This window comes from Mustela erminea, chromosome 6 (assembly GCF_009829155.1).
Source record: "Mustela erminea isolate mMusErm1 chromosome 6, mMusErm1.Pri, whole genome shotgun sequence".
NCBI classification, from domain to species: Eukaryota; Metazoa; Chordata; class Mammalia; order Carnivora; family Mustelidae; genus Mustela; species Mustela erminea.
Window position 1 is genome coordinate 104,940,293 of NC_045619.1, and position 21,563 is coordinate 104,961,855.

General features: G+C 57.2%; 1 protein-coding gene across 5 annotated transcripts in view; it reads right to left on the minus strand.

Annotated features, from left to right (window-relative positions):
- Positions 1–1,970: 1,970 nt before the first annotated feature.
- The window catches only part of TSPAN9 (tetraspanin 9), a 192,931-nt gene continuing 173,338 nt past the window's right edge, over positions 1,971–21,563 (minus strand). For all 5 annotated transcript variants that reach the window (XM_032349100.1, XM_032349102.1, XM_032349103.1 and 2 more), the window contains 6 exons: positions 9,123–9,314; positions 8,653–8,727; positions 8,204–8,305; positions 7,457–7,588; positions 6,938–7,021; positions 1,971–5,542 (listed from right to left, as the gene is read on the minus strand). In XM_032349100.1, the coding sequence (XP_032204991.1) occupies positions 5,471–5,542; positions 6,938–7,021; positions 7,457–7,588; positions 8,204–8,305; positions 8,653–8,727; positions 9,123–9,314 (657 nt within the window). In that variant the 3' untranslated portion in view covers positions 1,971–5,470. The remainder of the gene's footprint in view (positions 5,543–6,937; positions 7,022–7,456; positions 7,589–8,203; positions 8,306–8,652; positions 8,728–9,122; positions 9,315–21,563) is intronic.

Sequence of the window (21,563 nt, forward strand, 5' to 3'; positions counted from 1 at the left end):
CTTCCTACTCCCTCTCCCCAACTGAGAATAGAGAAACAGTCATTGGGGGTGGAGGAGACACGGTCCAAAAAGCCTAGATCATTCCATTACCTTCTTCTTAAAGCAAATACATGAGAACCCCTTACTTCCCTTTCCTCCTGCTTCTGTCTTCGGGCTGAAACCCAATGGAACAAGGACTGAGCAAAAAGGAGAGGGTGCTGTGAGGAACCCAGACTTGGGAGGATCCTTTGGATCAAGCCAGGGGTGAAGAGGGTGGTGAGGAAAGCTTCCATCTGACCCTTGCCATCAGCAAGGTGCCAACAATGGCACTGCACTGAGGACGTGTCCAGGGCAGCCAGAGCTATGAGGGCTATGCTTCCATTAGCCTGGGCACCCGTGAAGAGGTTCTGAGCAATTTCCACTGGACTTCTAAAACAGTGAAAGCAGCTCATGAGTCCCTGATTGCGGTTTAGAGAACCCCCAAGTTGGGGATTAGGTCAAATTCAATGTGTCTCCCTGAGTGCCAACCTGTAATAAGAAGGCCGAGTCTTTTCAGGAACTGGTGTCCCTTTCCAGAGAAGAGACATGTATTGGGAATACGTTGGGATCCCAGGAATTCCGTGGGGGCATCAGTGGGAGGCTCGAGGAGGGAGGCAAAGGGCAGGGAGCTTCCTGAGGCCACGGAGTGACGGCTCTGGTCCGCCTTGCCCGCATGTTGGATCAGCTCCGCTCAGCATGCTAGGCGAGGCTAGGTCTTAGAACTCCACAGGCACCAGAAGGAAAATCTCTGAGCCACAGGCTCAACCCACCAGGATCAGCCACAGACCACTGTGCAGCCCTGTTCTAGTGGGTCCCCGCCCTGCTCTGCATGACGGGCCAGCCAGGGAAAGCAGACAGTGCCTACCATTTGCCCCGCCTGGCTCTCGCTGCCTGGCAGTCTGAACGGGCACAGTGGGGACATTCCACAAGCAGCTCCCGAGAGCCTGGGCCCCAGCAAGCCCTGTGGCATGGGGTTCTGCTTTTCGTTAGCTTAAGGAGCCAGGGTAGTCCATCTCCACTGCTGTCATTAAACTCAGCAAAAACGTGATGGCTCAATCAATAGCCTCCTCCTCTTCGCTGAGTGCTTTAGAAGAAACCATTGCAATGCCAATATTTCTGTGTCCAAAGTGACGATCATTTAATCTGACTTCCCTCTTGTTTCTGCGGAGTCTTCAGTGCTGCTCCTGGGCCATTCCAGAGCAAAACGGAGGCATGGGGTCGGGGGAGTTTGCCCTCCACCCTGAGCCTCCACATCTCGGTTCCATAGCTCACTACCACCCCCCAGGTACCGACTTCCCTTTCCAGATTACTCTCCTGGGTCCCTAGCTTTCAGCCAGGGGGCCACTCTACCTTGGGGTTCCACCTCTTGTCTGGTGACTGCTGACCTGCACCTCCCGTGCCTTCTTTGAGACTGTCTCAGAGCCCCCATCTAAGAGAGCACAGCCTGGGCCAAGTTATGCTGTAAGTTCTCGCCATTCCTGGAAGACATTCAGGCCCAAATGGACCCCAGGAACATCAGAGGGACTGGGGAGAGTTTGTACCTAAAACCGATGGCCCCTGCCCCTCAGGGAAGCCATGAATGACATACTCCTTGCCCCTCCCCCAACCCACTTGCAGACCTTCCTGCAAGCCGGGCAGCGTGTGACCAGTGACAGACACCAAGGGGGGAGCTGACCTCTCCTGCTGAGAGCTTGGGCCTCTGGGACTGGTCCCTGGACAGACCTGCCCTCAGTCACCGGGCAAAGGGGCACCCCGGAGGGGACTGAGCCCCACTGTGCCCAGCAGGCCTGGAACCTGGGCCTGAGAAGGGGAGAGAAAGTCCTTGCTGTGGGGTATCCTGAGCAAATAGTAGAGCCAGTGCCTGACCCGCATCTGTGTCCCTCACCCCGGCCACCACAAGTCCAAGCACCATTGTGGCCACACGAACGCAAACACCCCACCAGGAGACCGTCTGTTTGTGCTTTTGACACGTTATCAGTTTTTATTTAAAAACATGCTAAAAACATGGTGTTCAAGAAAGCCAGGACGAGGATGAAGGGAGCGCACAGATAGGGCATCTCAAGCAGGAAAGTGCATCCGAACCCAGCAAGTGAGCTGGGCTGGCTCTCCCTCCCTCCAGCTCCCCACGCTCCCGGGCTGGGGGGCAGGGTGTGGGCGTGAGCCCCTGGCTCTAGCCCTCAGGGGCCCAGAAGGGACCAGGCCTCATGGAAGTGCAGAGGAGCGAGATGGGTGGCCAGGGCCCTGGGGAGCCAGATGCGGGAAGGTGGAGGGACAAAAGGGGGGGCTCCGGGCACCCAGCTCCCGCCCTACACCAGGGCCCTGCTAGCTAGCACCTCCACCAGTGTGGGTGGGCAGGGGGCTGCAGAGGCGGGGACAGTCATTTCCAGCCACCTGGACTGCTTTGGGGGCACCAAAGCAAGGAGGGATGGCCACCTGGGTCCACGTGACACCATAACATCCGTGTGGGGGTCTGGGGTGGGGTCAGCCACCTCCCTGGGGTGAAAGCCCCAGATGCAGGCCCATGCTGGTGGAGAGAGGGGGTGACTATGCTCCAGCTGGGGCGTGGAGGTGGAGACGGGCCCCTGACACCTGCTCCAGCAACCCCCAAGGGTAATTCTCAGTCCCTGTTCGCTCACGTCCTCTGGAAGATGGCGGCAGGAAAAGGCCAAGTTTCTGGCCCACACTCCCTTGAAGCCAACTATAGAACCTTGACCTTCTAAGTCGAATCTGTAACCTGCCTGCATCAGAGCTGACTGAACTCACTTGGACTTTGGCAAGGGAACCCCCAAGTGAGAGGGTTCGTTCAGGGAACCCTGCCCCAACGAGATCACAGTCGGGAGAAATGGAGAAGGCCACCACACAGACATCATGCAACGTTGCCTTCCGTGGGCTGTGTCCCACCCTGCAGAAAGGGCTGGGGGCTTGGAAGAGCACCCCTCGAGACTCGTGCCTTCCAGCCAGCGGCGACTCAATTGAATGGCAGTCTGGGGACTCTGGATGAGGAGGACAGACAGGTGAGGGGTGGGAAAGGGCACTGGAGGAGATAGGGGGACTGTAGCCAAGGCTCTGGGGCCAGAGGACAACCCTGAAGCTCCAGAAACGTAGGACTGCCAGGGAGGCTATACACATCCCCCGCCCGCAGGTGTTAGAATTTTGCTGTGGATTTGAACAAAAACTGAAATTGCACTGATAGGTGTGAACGAGCCGGCCCGTCCCGCCCCACCCCCAAGCACACAGTCCTTATGCACCAAGTCCCACCCGGCGACTCTGGGGCTCGTTTGCCAGTCTGTCCGGTCCGCGGTGGCATGGTGGCATGTCTGCCCTGAGCACTGCAGCAGGAAGGCCCCGGGGTGGCAGCCGTGTCTCCTAACCAGGAAGGCAGCGCCAAAAGACCTGGGAGGCAGTCGGCCTCATGTGTGTGCTTGCCCCATCCTCCACCCAAGGACCCACCTCCCTACCTTCCCCAGAGAATCCTCTGTGCATGTCTCGGGTCGGGTGGGGGATGGTCTTTACTCTGCCTGACTCACTGAGACCACCTTACTCTCTGTACCCCAACCCTCAAAATCTGGAATCCTGAACACACCAAAAGTTCTGTACTTTTGGTCCCAATTGCATTTTACTTAGGCAAGTGGAGGTGTTGCCGGCTGTGGGGGGCAGGGGGCAGGCCTGAGCTTTTGGAAAAGACAGGTGGAGGTTGGAGAGGAGACGTGGGCTTGGTGGGAAATTGAGGGACTGAGCCAAATGATGCAGGAAAAAGGCAGCTGCCCCACACGAGGCCCCATCCAGGAAGGCCACCAACCCTAGCTGGCTAGTGGATAGCCTTTTCAAGCTCAGTTGTGTGAATTCTTGACTTTATTTATTTCAAACTACAAAAACACTCCCTCAGGCCAGCATTAAGTCCTATGGGGGCCCCGGTGGCAATCAGACCCCCTACCCTGCCTGTTCAGCTCCTCTTCCCAGATATAGGCTGCTTGCTTCCTCCTACAGCTGTAGCAAGACCCAGTATGACTTCTTAGGGCTTCTCCCGGGGGCCCTGGAGGACATGACTACCACCACTCCGCCATCAGTGAACCCCAAGGAAGAGAACGGGGGTCCTGGGGCCCCATGGTTATCTTCCCCCCACCCCTTCAGCAGGGACTCTGCTGCCCAGTGAATGTGGCTGGAATGATCGAGGGCCCCAGCTCTGCCTTCCCCTTCTGATGGTCACGGGTCCTCTGCCCCTGTCTGAGCAGCAAAACATAAGAACTACTTCCCCTTCCAGAAGCAATGTGAGAAAGTGAGCAGCATTTGAACTAGAGAGGTATTTGTCCGAGAATTTCTAGCAGGAATGTCTGTGAAAGTAACTGGGGTTTGCAGAACCTGTAGCGGGAATGCCCACAGGGGGCGGAAGGGGGAGCCTCCCTCGCCAGCAGAGGGCAGGAGGAAGGAAGAAGGGAAACAAGAAAGACTGCTCATCCATGAAGAATAAGGACCCACAAGAGCCCTGGCCACGTTCCTGGTAAAGCACTGCACCAAGCCCCAAGACGACCCCTAACTGCCCTGGCCCCAGGTGCTGGCATCAGCAAATGCCTCAACCCTGCACAGGTTGCCCCTCTGCATATGCGTCTCTCCCAGGCCCCTGGGACACTGACGCCAGGCCCCAACCCCCCCCACCCCGCCCACTGTCCCTCCTGCTCAGCGCGTCCTGGGCCTGGCCCCGGCGTGTCTCACCGCAGGGCCTCCTGAGCGTGGCACGGCGGTTTGTCCTGACTGAAACCTGATGGACATCCTCTCTTCCCACCTGTCCCCTACCCTCAGGGAAAAAAAAAAAAAAAAATCAAACCATTACAGAAATCAACACAGTAAAAAGTTACAAATCAGAAAACTAACCCTAAACTTATCTGAGAGATAATACTCCTGAATAATCATAATCAGAGTAAAATAAAATAAAAAAGTTACACTGTAAGGTATAAAAGGCCTGGGCAAGATGCTCCCAGGGGCCTTGCCCAGAGGCAGTCAGACCCCGACCCCACAAGCTCTAGCCCTGGGGGGTGGCCGTGGACACCAGTGGCCTCCACTGGGCAGTCTCTCCACCAGGAGGGAGCTCTCTCCTCCCCACCCACGGGGACAAAGTGGCAGGGTGAGGAAGGGCAGGGGCAGAAACGCATCCGTGCTGGGGGTGCTCCAGGAGCACGAACCCGGCCCATCCTATCTTCTTTGGCAAATACACAGATGCGGGAATCCAGGCGCCTCCAGCACCCCAAGGTCTGTGTGCTCCTCCTCCACGCCTCCTCCTCCCTGGCCCTCCACCCACCAAGAAGGCTGAGGCGGGGTGGGCTGGGGGCGGGCGGGCTGAGGAGGTGGTTGCAAGGGTCAGCAGTCTGGAGAGCGCGGGCAGGCAACACAAAGCTCAAATCTTCTTCCCGGGCACAGTGTCCGTGTCGGCGGGCCAGGGTGTTCCCAGCCAGCCGGCTCAGGCGTCGTACTTCTTACCAGTCCGGTGGATGTGCTGGAAGAGGGTCATGGAGAAGGCCATGCCCAGAATCTGAAAGACACGGGGAGAGGGCCTAGAACGGGAGCCCGCAGCGGGGGTCTGCCACGCGGCACCCGGAGTGAGCGGGGATGACCGCCTGCGGGCCTGAGGACTGCCAGAAGGAGGCTGTGCACCCAGGAGCTCAGCCCCTCAGAGCTGCCGGCACAGAATGTCACACACTCCTCAGAGGCTCGGAAATGGGGCTACTGCCGAGGGCTGTGGTAAAGACCAGACACACAAAGGACGTGTCCTAAGTGGTATCTACCAAGGAACTGAGGCGGCAGACGGGAAGATGGCAAGAACAGTAAGGCCACGCCAAGTCACTGGTGCTCCCAGTGTCGGGGCCTAACTGGAGGAGACCCTGGCTGGTCCTGCTCCAGGCATGGTCACTGGCAGCCAGTCCCAGAGCTGAACGGAGGCTTGCCCCCGTGCGCACGTGTCCTCCCAGCTCTGCAAGGACAACAGCGGGCTCGTCTGCTGAGCCTGAAGTCTCTCTCGTAAACTGGACGTGGTCAGACCTGAAAGAGCACTTCCTGCAGGTGGGCCACCTTCACACAGACTGGCCAGCAGAGTTCCAGGCTCCGAGGGGAATCGGGCACTGAAGACTCTTGCTTGGAGGAGCCATTCAGAAACGGCTGGAGCCATGCAGAGGAGGGAGCCAGGAAAGGCTCGTCCCAGAAAGGTCTGGGGGCTCTGGCCCCCCTCTAGCCACACTGGCCTCATCTTCAGGAAGGGAGGCAGGTTCTCCCTCCTTGTTCCTCTCTAGCGTCTGGGCTGGAGCTCTTCCCAGCCACCTGGTCCTGCTCAACCACTGGATGCGGAGAGGCGGCATGATGACTATGCCCATTACACTGAAGTGGAAACTAAGGCAAAGAAGCAAGGCAGCCCGCCCAGCTCCTGCACATCTCACAGGCGACATGGCCAGGAAGGCTGCCCATGGAGCACCAGCCTGTGCTCAGACCTGTTACCTGGGGACACCGCTTTCAGGAGGGCAGGCATGTTCTCAAGCAAACCCGCCCAGGGCTTTCGTGCAGCTCCGACACCAGGCCCCAGACTCGGAGGGAATGCAGAGGAAGCTGGGCCCCGCTGGGCCTGCTGGCTTGGGACAGGCAGTGAATGGGAAGGCCTCTGGATGCAGCAGAGCAGGAACATGCAAGGAGGGTATGGGGAGTATGTGTAGGGGTGTGTGTGGGGGAGTGTAGGAGGATGCATGTAGGGGTGTGTAGGAGGATGCATGTAGGGGTGTGTGGGGGGAGCGTGGGGGTGCGTGTAGGGATGTGGGGTGGAGTGGGAGTATGTCTGGGGGATGCATAGGGTGCATAGGTGTGCATGTAGGGGTGTGGGGGTGCATGCAGGGGTGTGGGGGGTGTGGGGTACGTGGGGCTCGGTTCTAGCCCGCCCTCTTACCTGCATGATAAGGATGCACATCCCCACCGTGCCAAGCACGTGCTTGTTATCATCAAACCACATCTTCACTTTTTCATAGCAGCCCTGGGGAGCAGGTACCGCAGGTTAAGGCAGTGGCAGGACAGGACAGTGACTACCCCCCCTGCCCAGCCCCCACCTCACTTCCCCTCCTGCCCCTGCCCTTGCCCTTTCCTTCTGTCCCTCCCTGTCCCTCAGCCCTCGTCCTCCTGCCCTGGAGCTGACCCCACCCCTTCCCGCCCAGGGTTCCACCTACAAGGCCACACTGCACACCCTCAGACCCCCTTCAACCTCTACCTTCTGACACTCCCAGCTGTGGGTCCAACCCCCCGCCCGAAGGTCCACCTGCCTTTTAGCTTCAGTCCTGTGTGTCCCCAACCCCACCTCTGTTAAGCCAACTTCTTGGAGTCCCCAGTGCCCCACTCCGGGTGTCCTCTGGCCACACCGTCCCGCACCCAGGCTTCTGGGAGAAGGCCCCGAGGCAGCAGCGTCCAGCCTCACCGTTCTCCACAGAGGGGTGGTGGTGTTGCGCCCGCAGCCCTGGAAGTTCTCCATGCAGCAGCGGTCAGGAACCATGTTCTCCCCCAGCACTGGGTACCAGTCCGTGTAGTCAGTGACGCCGCAGCAGCGCATCTGGGGGTGCGAGCCCATGGGGTCAGGTGCCCGCAGCCTGCTGTCCCCCTCTGTGCCTTCCCATCCTCCCAAGCCAACCCATAGACGCTGCCTCTCTGCAGGTCAGCAGAGGAGACAAGAGCATCCCTCTCGCCCTAAAAGGGAAGCCACAGCCCCTCCCTGGAGGCCAGAGCACAGAAAAGGTGATGCCCACCTGCCTCTCTGAGCTGGGCACCGACCCCCTGACCAGAAGCGCTCAGCCCTCTGCTCACCCGCCCCACCCCACCTGCTCTGCTTTGGGGACAGTCCCAAGCCAGCTGCTGCACCCCCCACCCCAAATCCAGGGCTTACTATGGAGCTCTGGGCTGCATGGACTTGTTTTCCTCTTAGCACAGGGACCTCCTTGCCTGACCCACGATCAGGGAGGCATCCCCCTTGCTGAAATAAAGATGATTTCTCCTCCCTAGTTCCCTGAACCCATTTAAGGCACGCACTCCTGTGTCCAGATCCCGCTCACCCTCCTTCGCTCCCCTGCTGCCCCTCTCCAGAAGCATTCCCTGTATGGGGAACCCCAGCAGCTCTCCCGGCCCCTTGGGTAGTCTGAGGCCCCGCCCCCTCCTCCGGCTGGCCCCTCACCTCGGCCTGGATGATGTTCCAGGCGTTCTTCAGCCCCACGTTGTTCTCTGTGTTGTACAGCAGCAGACCCTCTTTCAGGTCCTTCCTGGCGTTCTCATTCACCTGTCAGGTTGAGGGCAGACACCTGAATCCCTCCTCCAAAGGGTCAGCACAACTATGCCTGAATGCTCCCAGTAATGGGGAGCTCACTAATGCCAGAGACAGTCCATGGCCAATGATTCAGAGGATTCTATTTCCCAAGACTACACAGGCAATAAGCCACCCATGCCCCCCCAAACGCCTTCCCTACACTGCCCCCACCAAACCTTTCATCGGGGCCTCTCCTAGCTCCCCTGGTTCCGTTCTCCCTCCTCCCTTCCTCAGAGGTCCTCCTTGTCAGTGCTTCTCCTCTGGCTGGCCCTGTCCCCACCCCACCGCCCATATGCCCCCTCCCCTCTCATAAGGCTCACCTTGTCCATGTAGACAAAGAAGAGAATAAGCAAGATCAGCTCTGCTAGGAGGATGATCAACAGGACGATGAAAAACTGGAAAGAGAAAGCCTAGGTGTGGGCACATCGTAGCGGCCATGGCTGGGGATGGGGTGCACACTAGTATGGCAGGGGGGCAGGGGACAAGTGGCCCCTAGACTGGGCTTCCCAGGTGTGGGGGTGGCCAGCTACTTCCACGGAATCCCAGAGAGGTAAGGGAGGGAGATACAGGAGACAGCCAATCGAGGAGGAGTGGGAGGGACAAGTAGAGAAGGGATACCCAATCATGAGGATGAGGGGTGTGGTCATTCAAGGAACACTCTTGAAACAATTTCCCCGGGCTCAGGCTGGGCATCCAGGAGGCTGATGGTCATCTCAGGACCTGCCATCTCAGTGGCCCAAGTGTAGGGATATCAGAGTTTGGGGCTGGAGGGATCTGGGGTCCAACTTACACTGAGGAGGAGGCACTTGTTTTCCTTGATGGCCCCCAGGCAGCCGAGGAAGCCTGTCACCATGACAATGGTGCCGATGGCGATGACTAGGTTGGCTGCAGACAGCGAGGGGAAGCTGGGGGAGAAGGTGGCAAAGTTGCCTTGGGACACGGAGAGCCAAATGCCCACGCCAAGCAGCCCACAGCCACAGAGCTGGAGAGAAAGGAGAGCCATTAGATCAGCACTGCTTGGGGGCTCATCCCCATGGCCCCGGAGTTTGCAAGGCCCCATGCCCCAACTCTGAGACTGGGAAAGGGGGAGAACAGGGCTACAGGTCAGATAGGGCCATGGGCCTGTACTCATCAGCTGTGAGACCCAGACAAGCCCTGAGCCTCTCCATGTCTCAGTTTTCCTGCCCGGCAAACAGCACGACACAAATCTCCTACAGTCACTCAGGGATCCGATTTTAAATCACTCTGGGGATCTGATTTTAAAAGACACAGGCAAAATCCTGTAACAACTATGGAGGGTCCCAGACACACACAGGGGGTCACAGTTACTCCGTTTGTCAGAGGAGAGGCCCCAGCATTCAAGAGGGAGTCCAGGAAGTGGGGCACAGTGGGCAGGAAAAGAGTCAGGACCAGGGGGATGCTCAGAGCCGGACCCCCAGGCGCCTGTGTCCCGCTGCCCTGTCCAAAGGGGCCACAGGCCTGCTGTTCTCAGGTGCCTGAAGAACAGGTTTCCCACAGATGGAGGAGAAGGGGACCCATCGGGCTGGTGGACACACAGGCCATGCAAACCCATCACTGCCTCGGCCGGCCATCCACGTGAGCCGGAAAACTGGCTCTCTCCATGGCATCCCTGGGGCTGTGATGCCACTGGCTTCACCTGGGGACACTTCGCTTTCACTGGTTGCGAGTCTCCACAACTGTCTGATTTTATGCTCCACAGAGCCGACCCACTCCCGCACCTCCCCCAGCCTTAGCAGCTCCGGGAGCTCCCAGGAAGTATGCGGAGTCTGAGGAGCCCATCCATCAGCCAGCGCACATTTACTGAGTACCTGTAGCCTGCTGCCTCCTGAGCCAGAAGAAGAAGCCACAACCTCTTCAGAGCCCTGCCTTCCTGGGACTCTGCTCTGGCCGGTAATGTCCGTTTGGAGGAGGCAATCAGTCCCCAAAGGACGGGCGGACTCAGGGCAGAGTCCTGAGTGCGGACTCAGGGCAGGTGGGGGACGAGAATATTCCAGGCAGGGGGAAAGCAGACATGCAAGGACCTGGGGGGCAGGGCACAAACAGGGATCTGACCCCTCAGCTCCAGCCTTTCCTGCTGGTGCGACCTTGCAAACTCCTTGTAGACCCAAAGAGCATACAATCGCCTGCCTCCAGGATTGCTGTGAGAATTTAAAGGGGAGAAAGCCTGGGAAGTGGGTTGCCTGCACCGGGTGCCAGTCTCAGGGAGGTCCTGACCGAGCAGCTCCTGGGTGCCAGGAGTTACACTGTGACCTCAAAAATCGAGTGCACCCCTGTTCTCAAGCTGCTCTAGGTCTAGAGAGAGACCCCAAAGGACCAGGGAAGACAAGGCAGCCCCGTGAGTAGGCAAATAGCGGTTCTCACATGCGTGCAGGGAAGGTCGGGGGTGGGGGTGGGGGAGAGGCTGCCCGGAGGAGGCGGCATTTTCTTCTCTCTTGCACTCCACACACCCAAACTGAGCCCCCATTTAGCAAGTGCCATGGCCTGTTCTGAGTCCTGGGGGTGGGGCAGGAATGAGCAGCCACCCCCTCCAATAAGCAGGCTCTTCTTATATGGGACATGACGGTTCATACGCAAACAAGTAACACAATTTCAAGCAGTGCCATGAAGAAAAATAAGGATGGCAAGGAGTTAGAAATTCTCAGGGGACACAGTAGTCACAGAAGCCCTCTAAGAAAGGTGGCATTTATTATTAAGGGCCCAAATGAAGGAGGGCACATGGTGGAAGAATGTTCTAGATAGAGGGAACAGCATGTGCAAAAGCCCTGAGTTGGGAAGGAGGCTGGCCTTCCCCGGGAGCGGGAAGCTGCCCATGTGGCTGCAAGGGAGTGAAGGAGGTGACACATGGTAGGGGACCAGGAGGCAGGGTGGCAGGGGACAAGTGGGGTGAGATCTTGCAGGCATCAGTGTAAAGACGAGGCAAGTGGTGTTCTTAGCATGCTGGGAAGGCTGGAGAGTGACATGATGTATGTTTCCGACAGATCACTCTGCCTGCTGTTCAGGGATGGCCCCCAGGGGAGGGGGCAATGGGGGAAAGCCAGGGGAGCAATCAGGAGGCCACTGCAGGGATTAGGCACAGGCTGGTGGTGACCTCTACCAGGCGGCTCTGGAGGACTGTTGAGCAGCAGTACAAGGCAGGCTTGACAGGACTTGCTGGGATTTAAAAGATGAGTAGGATTTTCACAGATGAAGAACCAGAAAGGTGATCCAGACTGGGGCATGACAAAAGAAGTGGGGGTATTCCCATGCATTCCTAAAGCAGAGACGGCTCAAGCAGCCAGGGAGGAGTGGGACTGAGTGGAGCAGCTTCCTGAGTTGCCCCCCAACTCTGTGGAGGGCTCCTGTGGCCCCTGTACCTGGGAGCAGTCCCAGTGGAACTATGTCAAGGCTCCCAAGGTGTGGGAATCCACCCAATCCATGGGCATCCACAGAGTTTTCCAGGGGGTGGGTGCCACCACCCATGTGACCACTAGGTGGCGCTCCAGGACGGGTCAGAAGCTCTGAAAGGTCCTCCAACTTCTCACAGGGACTTTTTTCAGTCTGGTCAGTTTCTATACTGCTGTCTCAATTTTTGTTTCATTAATCATACCATGGAAATTCATGATCTTCATGCTGAAGATTTATGGCTCAAAAAACCAGAGACTGGGATGATTGAGAGGAAAGCCCACGGCTGCCAGGTCACTCCCCAGGGATTGAGGAGCCTGCTAAAGGGACTGGCTTGGGGACCCCTAGAGATGCAGGACATTCGCTACTGCCCTGCTGTGGGGACTCTGGGGCCCCCAGGACCCTCCCTGGCCCTGGAAAGTTCTCCCGGCACACCTTGCCCCGGAAGCCAGCTCCCACGGGGAGCGGGCCGGGCAGGGGCCCCTCTCTACCTCCGTTCTCCCGCTCCCTCCTGGGGAGAACAGCCGTGAGGTCCAAGAGCCTCTAACTGGGAAAACCTTCAAGGCTCAGAAACTCCCAGGACCTGGTCATCTCTCGCAAAACAGATCTCTGACTTCATGCTCCACACTCTTTGATTTGGTCTACAAGCTTCCCAAACCCCCACCCTGGAGCCTCCTTCCTGCACAGGAGAAGGGCCCATGGCTCTGGTCCCATTCCTGCTGCCCTCTCACTCCCGGTCTGAGGTCCCACCATGCCCTGGGCTGGATCCCAGGTAAGCCCTGTGCCTACAGGTGGGGCAGTGCCCACACACTGCCTGTGATTCAGTTCTGGAATGTAGGGGGCATTGCACGCAAAGTCTGCTGAGTAAATGACGCCCCAGCCATGCAAAGGGGGGGCCTCCTGCAAACCCCACGGCCACTCTTCCATACCCTCAGGGCTCTCCTGCTGAGATGACGCCTCTGCTCCCCTCTCAGACCCACGGGCAGACCCCCCAGGCAGGAAGAAAACAATCAGGCCCTAATTTCACAGTTAGGGACAGCAACAGGGGACACGCAGCCATCCCACTGCCAGGCTGGACCCACACCCAGATTCCGGGTTTTTGGTGTGGGGCCTCTCCCAGACCCTCACTCCAGGAGAACGCTGAGTGCACACTGAGCCTGGACAGACAGGGGGAAGGCACTGCCTCAGTCCCTGCCTCACGCCCAGGTCCCAGCCACACTCCCCTTCCTGCCTCTGGCCTGTTTCTCAGCTCAGCCTGCACGGAGCAGCCTAAATCCTTTTTCCAAGATGCTGCTTTCATCAGGCCATTCCCCTGTGTGACCTTACAACTCATTAGCTCTCTGAGGCCCAATTTCTTTTAAAATGTGGGCTTTAGACTAGAGAACTTCTTAGGTCCCTGCCAGCAAGAGCTTAGCCAAGCCTGAGACACGGTGCCATTGCATCCCTGCCTGGTGGTTCTCAACCCAGGGCGATTTTGCTCCTCTGGGGACATCTGGCAATGTCTAGGGACATTTCTGGTTCACACAGCTTGGAGTGGGGGGCTCCTGCTGACATCCAAGTGAAGAGAGCCCAAGGTTGCTGCCAAACAACAACAATGCCCAGAAGAGCCCCTCACCACAAAGAACAACCCAGCCCCATGTGTGGAGAGAAGCCAAGAAACCCTGCCCCAGCCCCAGCCCCATGCCAGGCGCCCACCCCCTGGCTACTGTGAGAAGACAGCCATCACAGGAAGAACCCGGTATGTCCCCTTCCAGGGCTGGAGCAGCATCCTGGTTCTGGAAGGGACAATAAAACGTGAGAGGAGTAAAGAGGTAACAAGACTCCATCTGGGAAGCTGGTGAGAACCGGGGCAGGGGCAGGGAAGAGGCCGATGTCTGGTGTGTGGCAATGGGCAAGAGTGAGGAACTGAGGGCAGAACAGGTTTGCTGGACAGGAGGGCAGGAAGCAGACCTCTGAAGCCAGAGCAAGGGGCTGGGGAGGGTGCAGCAGGAATGGGGGAGGGAAGAGGAGGGAGGAAAGGAGCCCATGAGGAAGGTACCTCGCGTAGGAAGGAGATGAGGCCCGCAGTGGCACAGCCAACACTGTCAGAGAACTAGCTGGGGGCCTTCGGGAAAATTCCCTTCCAAACCAGAGGCCTGTCTCAGCCAAGAGGACCAAGCCACAGTCAAACCCAAGCCAGGAAGAGACTCTGGGCTGAGGCAGGGTGACTCAGGGAACCAGGGTCTAGCCAAGGTTAGCACCAACCGACCCAAGGTCATCAGCCAACATGATATGGCCTAGGCCTGGTCAGCACCCCTCTCCAGCCGGGAAGGACCAGCGACCGTCCTGACTACCCGGCCTTCCTGCTCCCTGCCCCTTGCCCCAACTGAGGGCATTTCTAAGTGTTTTCAATGCCGCACCCCAAATAAATCCACATCGAAATGTAAGAAAACAAGCTCCTACCGTTGCATTTGCCTGAGGCCTTGATCTCCGTGAGGGCAGGGGTTTGGGTCAGTTTCATTCCTTGCTAACTCCCCAAAGCCTAGAACAGAGCCTTATCCCTGGCAATGGCTTTGGGTGTCCCTCCTACAGGGCTCTCTTGTGCAGCCCTTCACTGACTGCAGAAGGGAGAAGGTTCAGGCCCTTTCCAAGGGCCATCTCAGGACCTTCCTCGTCACCCATGGGCCCACCCACCAGATGCACACTGGGCAAACTGAGTCCTAGCCCGGCTATGACCATAGAGTGGACAAGCATTCCAGGCTTGCCTCACTTATTAAGCCTGTTGTAATTAGCCAAATATCCCCATGGCACTTTTCCTCCTCTTTAGTTTGAATCCTATTGATTTGTAGTTTTAATACGTGTTTCTGCCTCATGTCCTTATGTATTTTTCATGCAGGCATCCCATTTCTCTGGGGGTGAGTCCCATAATTTCCCCTTCAAACCAACCTCCCTTCTGAGCTTCTACCCCTGACTTAGCACAGCAGACAGCCACTCTCTGCTTCCCCTTGTAGCTGCCAGCAATCTGTCCCCCATGCAGGGGAGGCCTGCCCCAAGAGTGACCTCCTGTGCGAGGGCTGGCCCCAGGGCAGCCCATCAGGGACCTGCCAAGCCTTCTGTGTAGACTAGTAACCCACCCCTACTAAAACACCAGCTGCTGGGACCAGGTTCATGTTCATCTATTCCTCTTCCATGGGAGGGCCTAGAACATGCCTTGAATACATCAACATCTGCTCCATGGACACACAGATGGATGGATGGACGGATGAATGGGTAGGAGGGGGTGGGAGGGCCTGAGCAGGCCACAGCCTAGGAACAGGACCAGACCCAGACACACAAACCCACTTGAATAAAATCGCCCCCATCATCTCTTCATCTCTACTCTTAGAACCCCCAAGTGTCCCAAGTTACTCCCAAATGACTCCCTGTAGCCCCTCGCTTGCCGGTGTAAGCCACCTGCTTATCTACCCCGCTTCCCCTCAGAGCCCCCAATCTGTTTTCATCCCTGTGGCCTCTTGTGTCTGTGCAGAGCCCCCCAACTTGGCTCTGGCACCCCACCAGCCTCACCCCCCTGCTCTGTTGGAGCTTTTCAAACACTAGGTCTCAGCACTCCCCAGCACTATGAGCCACAGACAAGTGCAGTATTTAATGGCATTTACTAAATTAGTGGATGTGGAGAATTAAAAAAAAAAAACAGAACGACTTTCATTTCACAACCCGACGTGCCGCTAGTAATGGTCCAGCCTGGCCCTGGGAGAAGCCAGCCTGCCAAGAACTTCATCCCAGGGAAAATACATCTGCCCCCGGGGGGGGGGGGGTCATTGTATTGCCGATACCCCTTGCTTCCAAGGGGCCCTGCAGCTCATTCAATGTCATGGCCATAACCCGCAGCAGGGGACGGGGGTGGGGTGCAGACAATGTCTTTGCCAAAGTCACCCTGCAGGCAGGAAGATCAGAGCACAGAAGGGAAGTGGACACTGGGTGACAAGTCTCCATGTGAGGCTGTCCCTGGCCCCAGGCAGACCAGTCCCCACTGACGCACCAGGGTCCCAATGCTCAGCATCCACCCATACCCAGCACCCTGCCTTTGCACGATTCTGGTTCATCAAGAATTCTTGCTTAGTAACTCAAGAATGCACTTCCTTGGGGCTGACATACATCAGTCCTAGTTTTGCTCAAGCAGCCCACCAAACACAAGTGTGGCAGGCTTTTAAGTATTTGCAGGCCTGTGTCTACCATGCCTTCCCAAGTCTATTCCACGGCTTTTACATCTTTGTCTCATCCCTGTCCCACACCTGCAGTCAGATTCCTGCGGTGCAGGGGACAGCATGGAGTACAAAGATACCCCTCTCACCCCTTACACTCTGGGCTCTATACTTCTAGTAATCTAGCCGCAGACCTCCAGACTTGTCGGGCAGCCCCCCATGGTTTTGGCTCACGCTGAGCATGTGCATAATTTAAAGTGAAACAGCATGACTCCTCGGTCATTCTTCTTCTGACCCCACACTTTCTCTCAAAGCCTCCAATTTCTTCACAACTTCACCTCGCAGCCCCCAATATCACCAGCTTACATAGGTGACAGGGAGATCACACCCATATTTCTGAGCTGAATTTTCCTCCAAATAAACGTTACATAAAGCATTTGCATATCTAAAACCCAGTTACATTTTGATTATTGCAGAATGAGGTTATTTTCTCAGACGGCTCTAAGAGAGAGCACTTAAACACAGCCCAACTTCAGGGGTGCTGTTGTCTGGTTGTTGCAAGGCTCGGAGGTGCACAGAGCTCTTCAGTAATGTTTCCAGAGTTCACTTCTCCCCAGTGAGCTTTGCAGAGACACTGAGACCACAGTAACCCGCTCGTGAGACCCGCCCCCGTCTGTTGAGAGTGGGTCCTATCACTATACCTCATGTATTGCGTGTATCCCCCAAACTAAGAAGTATACTAAGTATACTAAGAAGTATACGACAATCAGAGTCTGTGACGAGGAAATCCCACTTGAGACTTTGAGGACAGCCCTGCTGAAGGTCTTGGCTGGGGGTAAAGGTCTAGGTACCAGCAGTCCTGGCCCCCAGTGTCCTCTGACCCCGGGAGGGCAGGAGGCCAGCCTTATTGAAGCACTGCCCGTCTGTCTGGGCTTCCCAGCCTCAGCACGAAGGGCATCTGTCCAGCCAGGGGCTCACTTGAATCAAGGCATCTGCTGGACTCCAGGCTGACCCGCCCGGGGGCAGGGAGAGTCTGTGTCTGTCCCTGGGTTTCAAAGGCCAGGGTGAAGTGCTGAGAGCAGACCTAGCCCGATTCATCTGATGCCTGGACAGCACGGGGAGTCCACGCTGGGGCCAGAGTCTGCCAGCAGGAAGCCTCTGGAACAGCCCCCAGAAGGACCACAGAGTGATGTGTGGCTGGGACACCAAGGAGCGGTAGATGACACATAGCCCCAGGAAGCCTCGTAAAGCAGCAGCGATCACTCACCAGTCCATAAACATCGATTCCCACCGCCATCACAGCCATTTGCTGGCCGCCAAACATGCAGAGAGGGTGCTGGGGAGAAGGGACTCACACAGGAGCATCTGCAGCCAGGCGCTGCCCAACTGACCCCACCATCCTGTTGTGTCCTGGAGCGGGAGGTCGGAGGCCCTGACAGCGAAATCTGCTTGAGGACCTAGACAGAGGACGTCTGGGAGGACACACAGCTGCTTCATGTCCCTCGTTAGGAACACACAAGAGGAAGGAGGCTAAAACTCCGAAGGGACAGGGGCAGGCATGCGAAGAACTTCCCAAGAGGGAAGCTGACAGTCCTTTGTCCTTGGTCTCTTCTAGAGGCTCTGTTCCTGGAGCCAGCTGGCACACTGCCCTCTGCTGGGACAGCTGGGGGAGGGGAGGGAAGGGCAATGACCCTTGGACATGTCTTTTCCCCGAACTCTGGAACTTGTCAACACTTGATAGGAAACAGCTCGGAGCCTGAGGCCACCCGTACCCAGTACCATACTCGGGCAGGGTGCCCTTGTAGGAAGGGGTGCTGTCTGTGCTGGGGTGTAGCTCTCCTTATCTGCACCTCCGGGGCCATGATGACCTGAGCCCCTGAGGCTGGGGCAGACCCGCGCGGGACCACAGTCAGAGGCAAGCTCTTCCCTCCCAAGGTCGCTGTAAATTGGGAGGGAAGGCGCCAAGGACTCAGAAGAGCCTGTCAAAGGAGTCTGGAGAAAGGATTTTCCAATCACCAGCATATTTTTTCCTTCCTGCGTTTGTTTTATTTTGTGCATCTGGGGAGAAAGGCACTTCTGACAGCATCAAAGCGTGGAGGCATACGTGCAGCCAGGGCTGGGGCTGCCGTGGGAGGCAGGGATGGGCTTAGGAAACCAGCCTTCCAGGATCACAGTGACACCGGCGGCCACTGGGGCTTCTCGGAGAAGGCAGAACCACCAGCCACCCAAATCTCAGGGCGGTGGCCTCGGGGACAGCCACACACTGCACAGCTCTGGTGGGCCACCTGGACTTCTGGGGACGATGCTCTGCTGCTAAAGTCCTCGGAGACAGAAAGCAGCTCCCCGGCACTCGGGGACACAGAGAGAATGAATAGGATTGTGCCTGCCAAGCACTTTGTTCCTTGGAATATAAACACCATACGATGTCCTGTGCTATTATTCAAACTCCTTGGAAAACGCAGGGGAACAGGCCAAGGATCCCTTGAACAGCCATCACATCCCGGAAAAGAGCCCGGATGAGACCATAACTCATCCTGGAGAACTGACAAGGGGGTGGGTGCCGTCCTCCTGTTTGGGGAAAGGTGCCCCCTGCCCCACCCAGAGAGGCGAAGAGAAGTCACACGGTGCAAACATGTCCCTGAGCGGCAGCTCTCCGGCAATGACAAATGCATGCCCTTTTAATAACCATCTACTGCTCAAGTTCGGCAAATAACACTCTGTAATTACACGTACGGCTATCAGGAGAGATCGTGGCTGACCACCAGGCCCATCTGCGGCCCCGGGACAGCCACCCACGCACACTTCCGCTATAACCCTTGGACGTGGCCGCCACATGACTGGTCTTCTCTCCAGAGATCCGATGCCCACGGCCTGATTATTTACTCCACCAGATGGGAGCGTGTCCACCCATGCCAGGATTTGGCATTTCTGACAGGCTTTGTGGGGGACAGAGGCTGGTGATGGTCACATCCCTCTGTCAGATGTGGTCTCAGCAGCAACCTAAGTGAGCCCCCGAGGCCCCTCCATGCCAGGCCCTGCCCATGTCTTCGTCCTCCTGGCACGACAGGAGACCATGGCCCACCCTACTGCTCTTGTCCATATGCATGTGATTCGGGGCCCTCCCCTGAAAGCTGCCTGTCCATGGGCTGGCCAGGCCTCACTCCTTGTCCCTGCCCCTGACCTCCCTGGCCCTTCGACGCCATGCTGCAGGGGACGGGAATGCGCAAGGGTTCTCCAGCACAGACCAGGCACCGCGCCGTTCCTAGGGCTTTGTCTCTTCGGCCTCATTTAACCCTCTCGGTGGTGGGGGCGGGGATATTTTTGTCCTCCTGTGTTATAGGTGCGAGAGCAGAGATGCAGGGAGGTTAGGTGGTGAAGGGACCCAGGAAATTGGGCTCCGGAAACCGTGTTCTGACACGCCATGCGCCACTGCGCAGACCTAGGTCATCCCAAATCGGCCAAAAAGGATGTCGTCCACACACGTCTGCATCTGGAGGAAGGCCGGCTGGCTGTGGCACAATGTGCAGAAGCAAGGCTCCATGGCCTGGAAGCCTACTTGTGCCTGGGGGCAGGGGCAGGAAGAGAACAGGCAGTGACGGTGGATAGTGGCAGTGGTGACGCAGTGGTGTCAGGGGGGATGACATCGATGATGCAGACAGGAAGAGCACTGATGAGGGTGCCAGCATTGAGTGAGCCCACGTTACCTGCCAGGCACCGTGCCAGCCCCTCTGCACAAAAACCATACAAGAAAGTTACTCTCGTTACCCTCCCCTCCCCTGCGCACACGGAAAAACAAAGGATTGGAGATTACGGATCTCGTCTAAGCGCCCACAGGGAGCTGGCGGGCCTGGGATTTTAATCCAATTTGATATAATTCCAAATCCTATGGCTGAAACCTCTCTGTGACTCCTATAAGAAAAACCCAAGACCTCGTTTTGTTAAACCTTTTCAACAACCTTCTGGGCCGATCTGAGTCAAGGCGGGTGGGAAGGGAGAGTTGAAGAAGGGAGGGACCCAGGAAGACAGCCCGCCTCGAGGGAGGGAGGGAAGGAAGCGTGTGCCCCGGCTGGATGGAACGGGGTGGGCAGGGGGCAGGGAAGGTGGGCGAGGTCAGGGAGCGAGCGGCAGGGGTGTGTGTATGGCGTGGACGTGGGTTGGGGCTGCCAAAGTCCAGCCAAGGTAATATACCTACTTCACTGATCTCACCAGAATTATGGAAATTGTTGGTTTTACCTCTGCAAGAAGAAACGAAATAAACTAATAACTAAAATAAAAGAAGGCCAAAAGGCCTTCTTTTTGAGCCTGTATTTTCATAAAAGGGGAGATGGTAAAAATAATCACAATCACCTGCCGTTTGTTTTCTAGAATGTTCTTTCACATACACGGTCTCTCTCACACACACAGTCCCAACAGCCTCGTGAGGAGGGGTCACCCTGCTTTATAAATGAGCCCAAGGGAGTCAAGCCCTCCTCTCATGCAGTGCCTGTAACCAGCCTACGTGGTTGGCAGAAGAGCTTCATCTGACCACCCCCCCTCCCCGGGGAATGGAGCTTCAGAGCAACTCACAAAAGCAACTCAAAGACTGTCTACTTCCTAGAAAGGACAAACAAGGAAAGTCTGACTGGTGACCTGTTCACAGAGAATTTTGCCATCAGTCTCTCACCAGGCTCCCCCAAAGCACATGAGCCAGAGATGGGGTCCCTATCCCAGGAACATCCAAGCCAGCTGGACCCAGCAAGTCTAGAAGACAGAAGCCAGCCACCACATAGGACTACCCGGCCGGTGCTGACGTCCAGGTCCAGGAAGGCTGTGCACAGCTCTGGCCTTGGAACCAAGGAGACTGGGTTCCAACTCCCAGGGCCCTCATTCACCCTTGGGGGTGTGGGTGCATCTCAGAAAACAACGTTCCCAGTGCTGGCTTTTAAATGGGGGGATCAGTGGTACCTACCAAAGAGAGCCGTAGTTGGGATTAAATGAGATTCATGAAAATAAACTCCCAGCGTGGTGCTGCACACAAAGCTACAAACAGGAGTCGTTATTAGTATTTATGGGCCGCAGTCACAGAGACCAGGCGGGGCGGCTGTCAGCTGGGGGCCAGTGGTGGCGAGCGGGGGAGCCCAGCTGTCCCAGCCCCAGCCCACCTGCCCGGCATCGGCGGGCCGTCCTCCCCCACCAGGGCCCAGCACGTCTGCCCAGACATGCTTTACTCACCCTGCCGTCCTCCCGTTCCCCAGCCACCCATCTCCGGGAGGCAGCTCGCTTTCCCGATTTGTGAGCTGCTTTCTTTTGGCAGGGAGCTGCTGCCGTCTGTGCTCTGGACCGTAAAACAAGTTTTCATCAATAAATTAAGATAAGCGGAAAGCCAGCTCAGGAGGAGGCGGGCTGAGGCGGGAGGTGGGCGGGCCAGAAGCGGCTCTGTGACCCAGAAGGGCCCGAAGTCAATCCAAAGCAAGACTAGGGCTCACAGCCTCCTCTCCCTGGATCTCTAGGGCCCTGTCTGACCCAGACTTCTCAGAGAAGGGGGAGACACAGGAAGTCACCGTGCCTCCCTTGGGACCCATTCCATCCTCAGGGCGGGTAAGCAAGCGTCAGTCACTGATAACATCAGGTTCTCAGCAATGCTCAGAGCCAAAAGAACGATCCCAGTC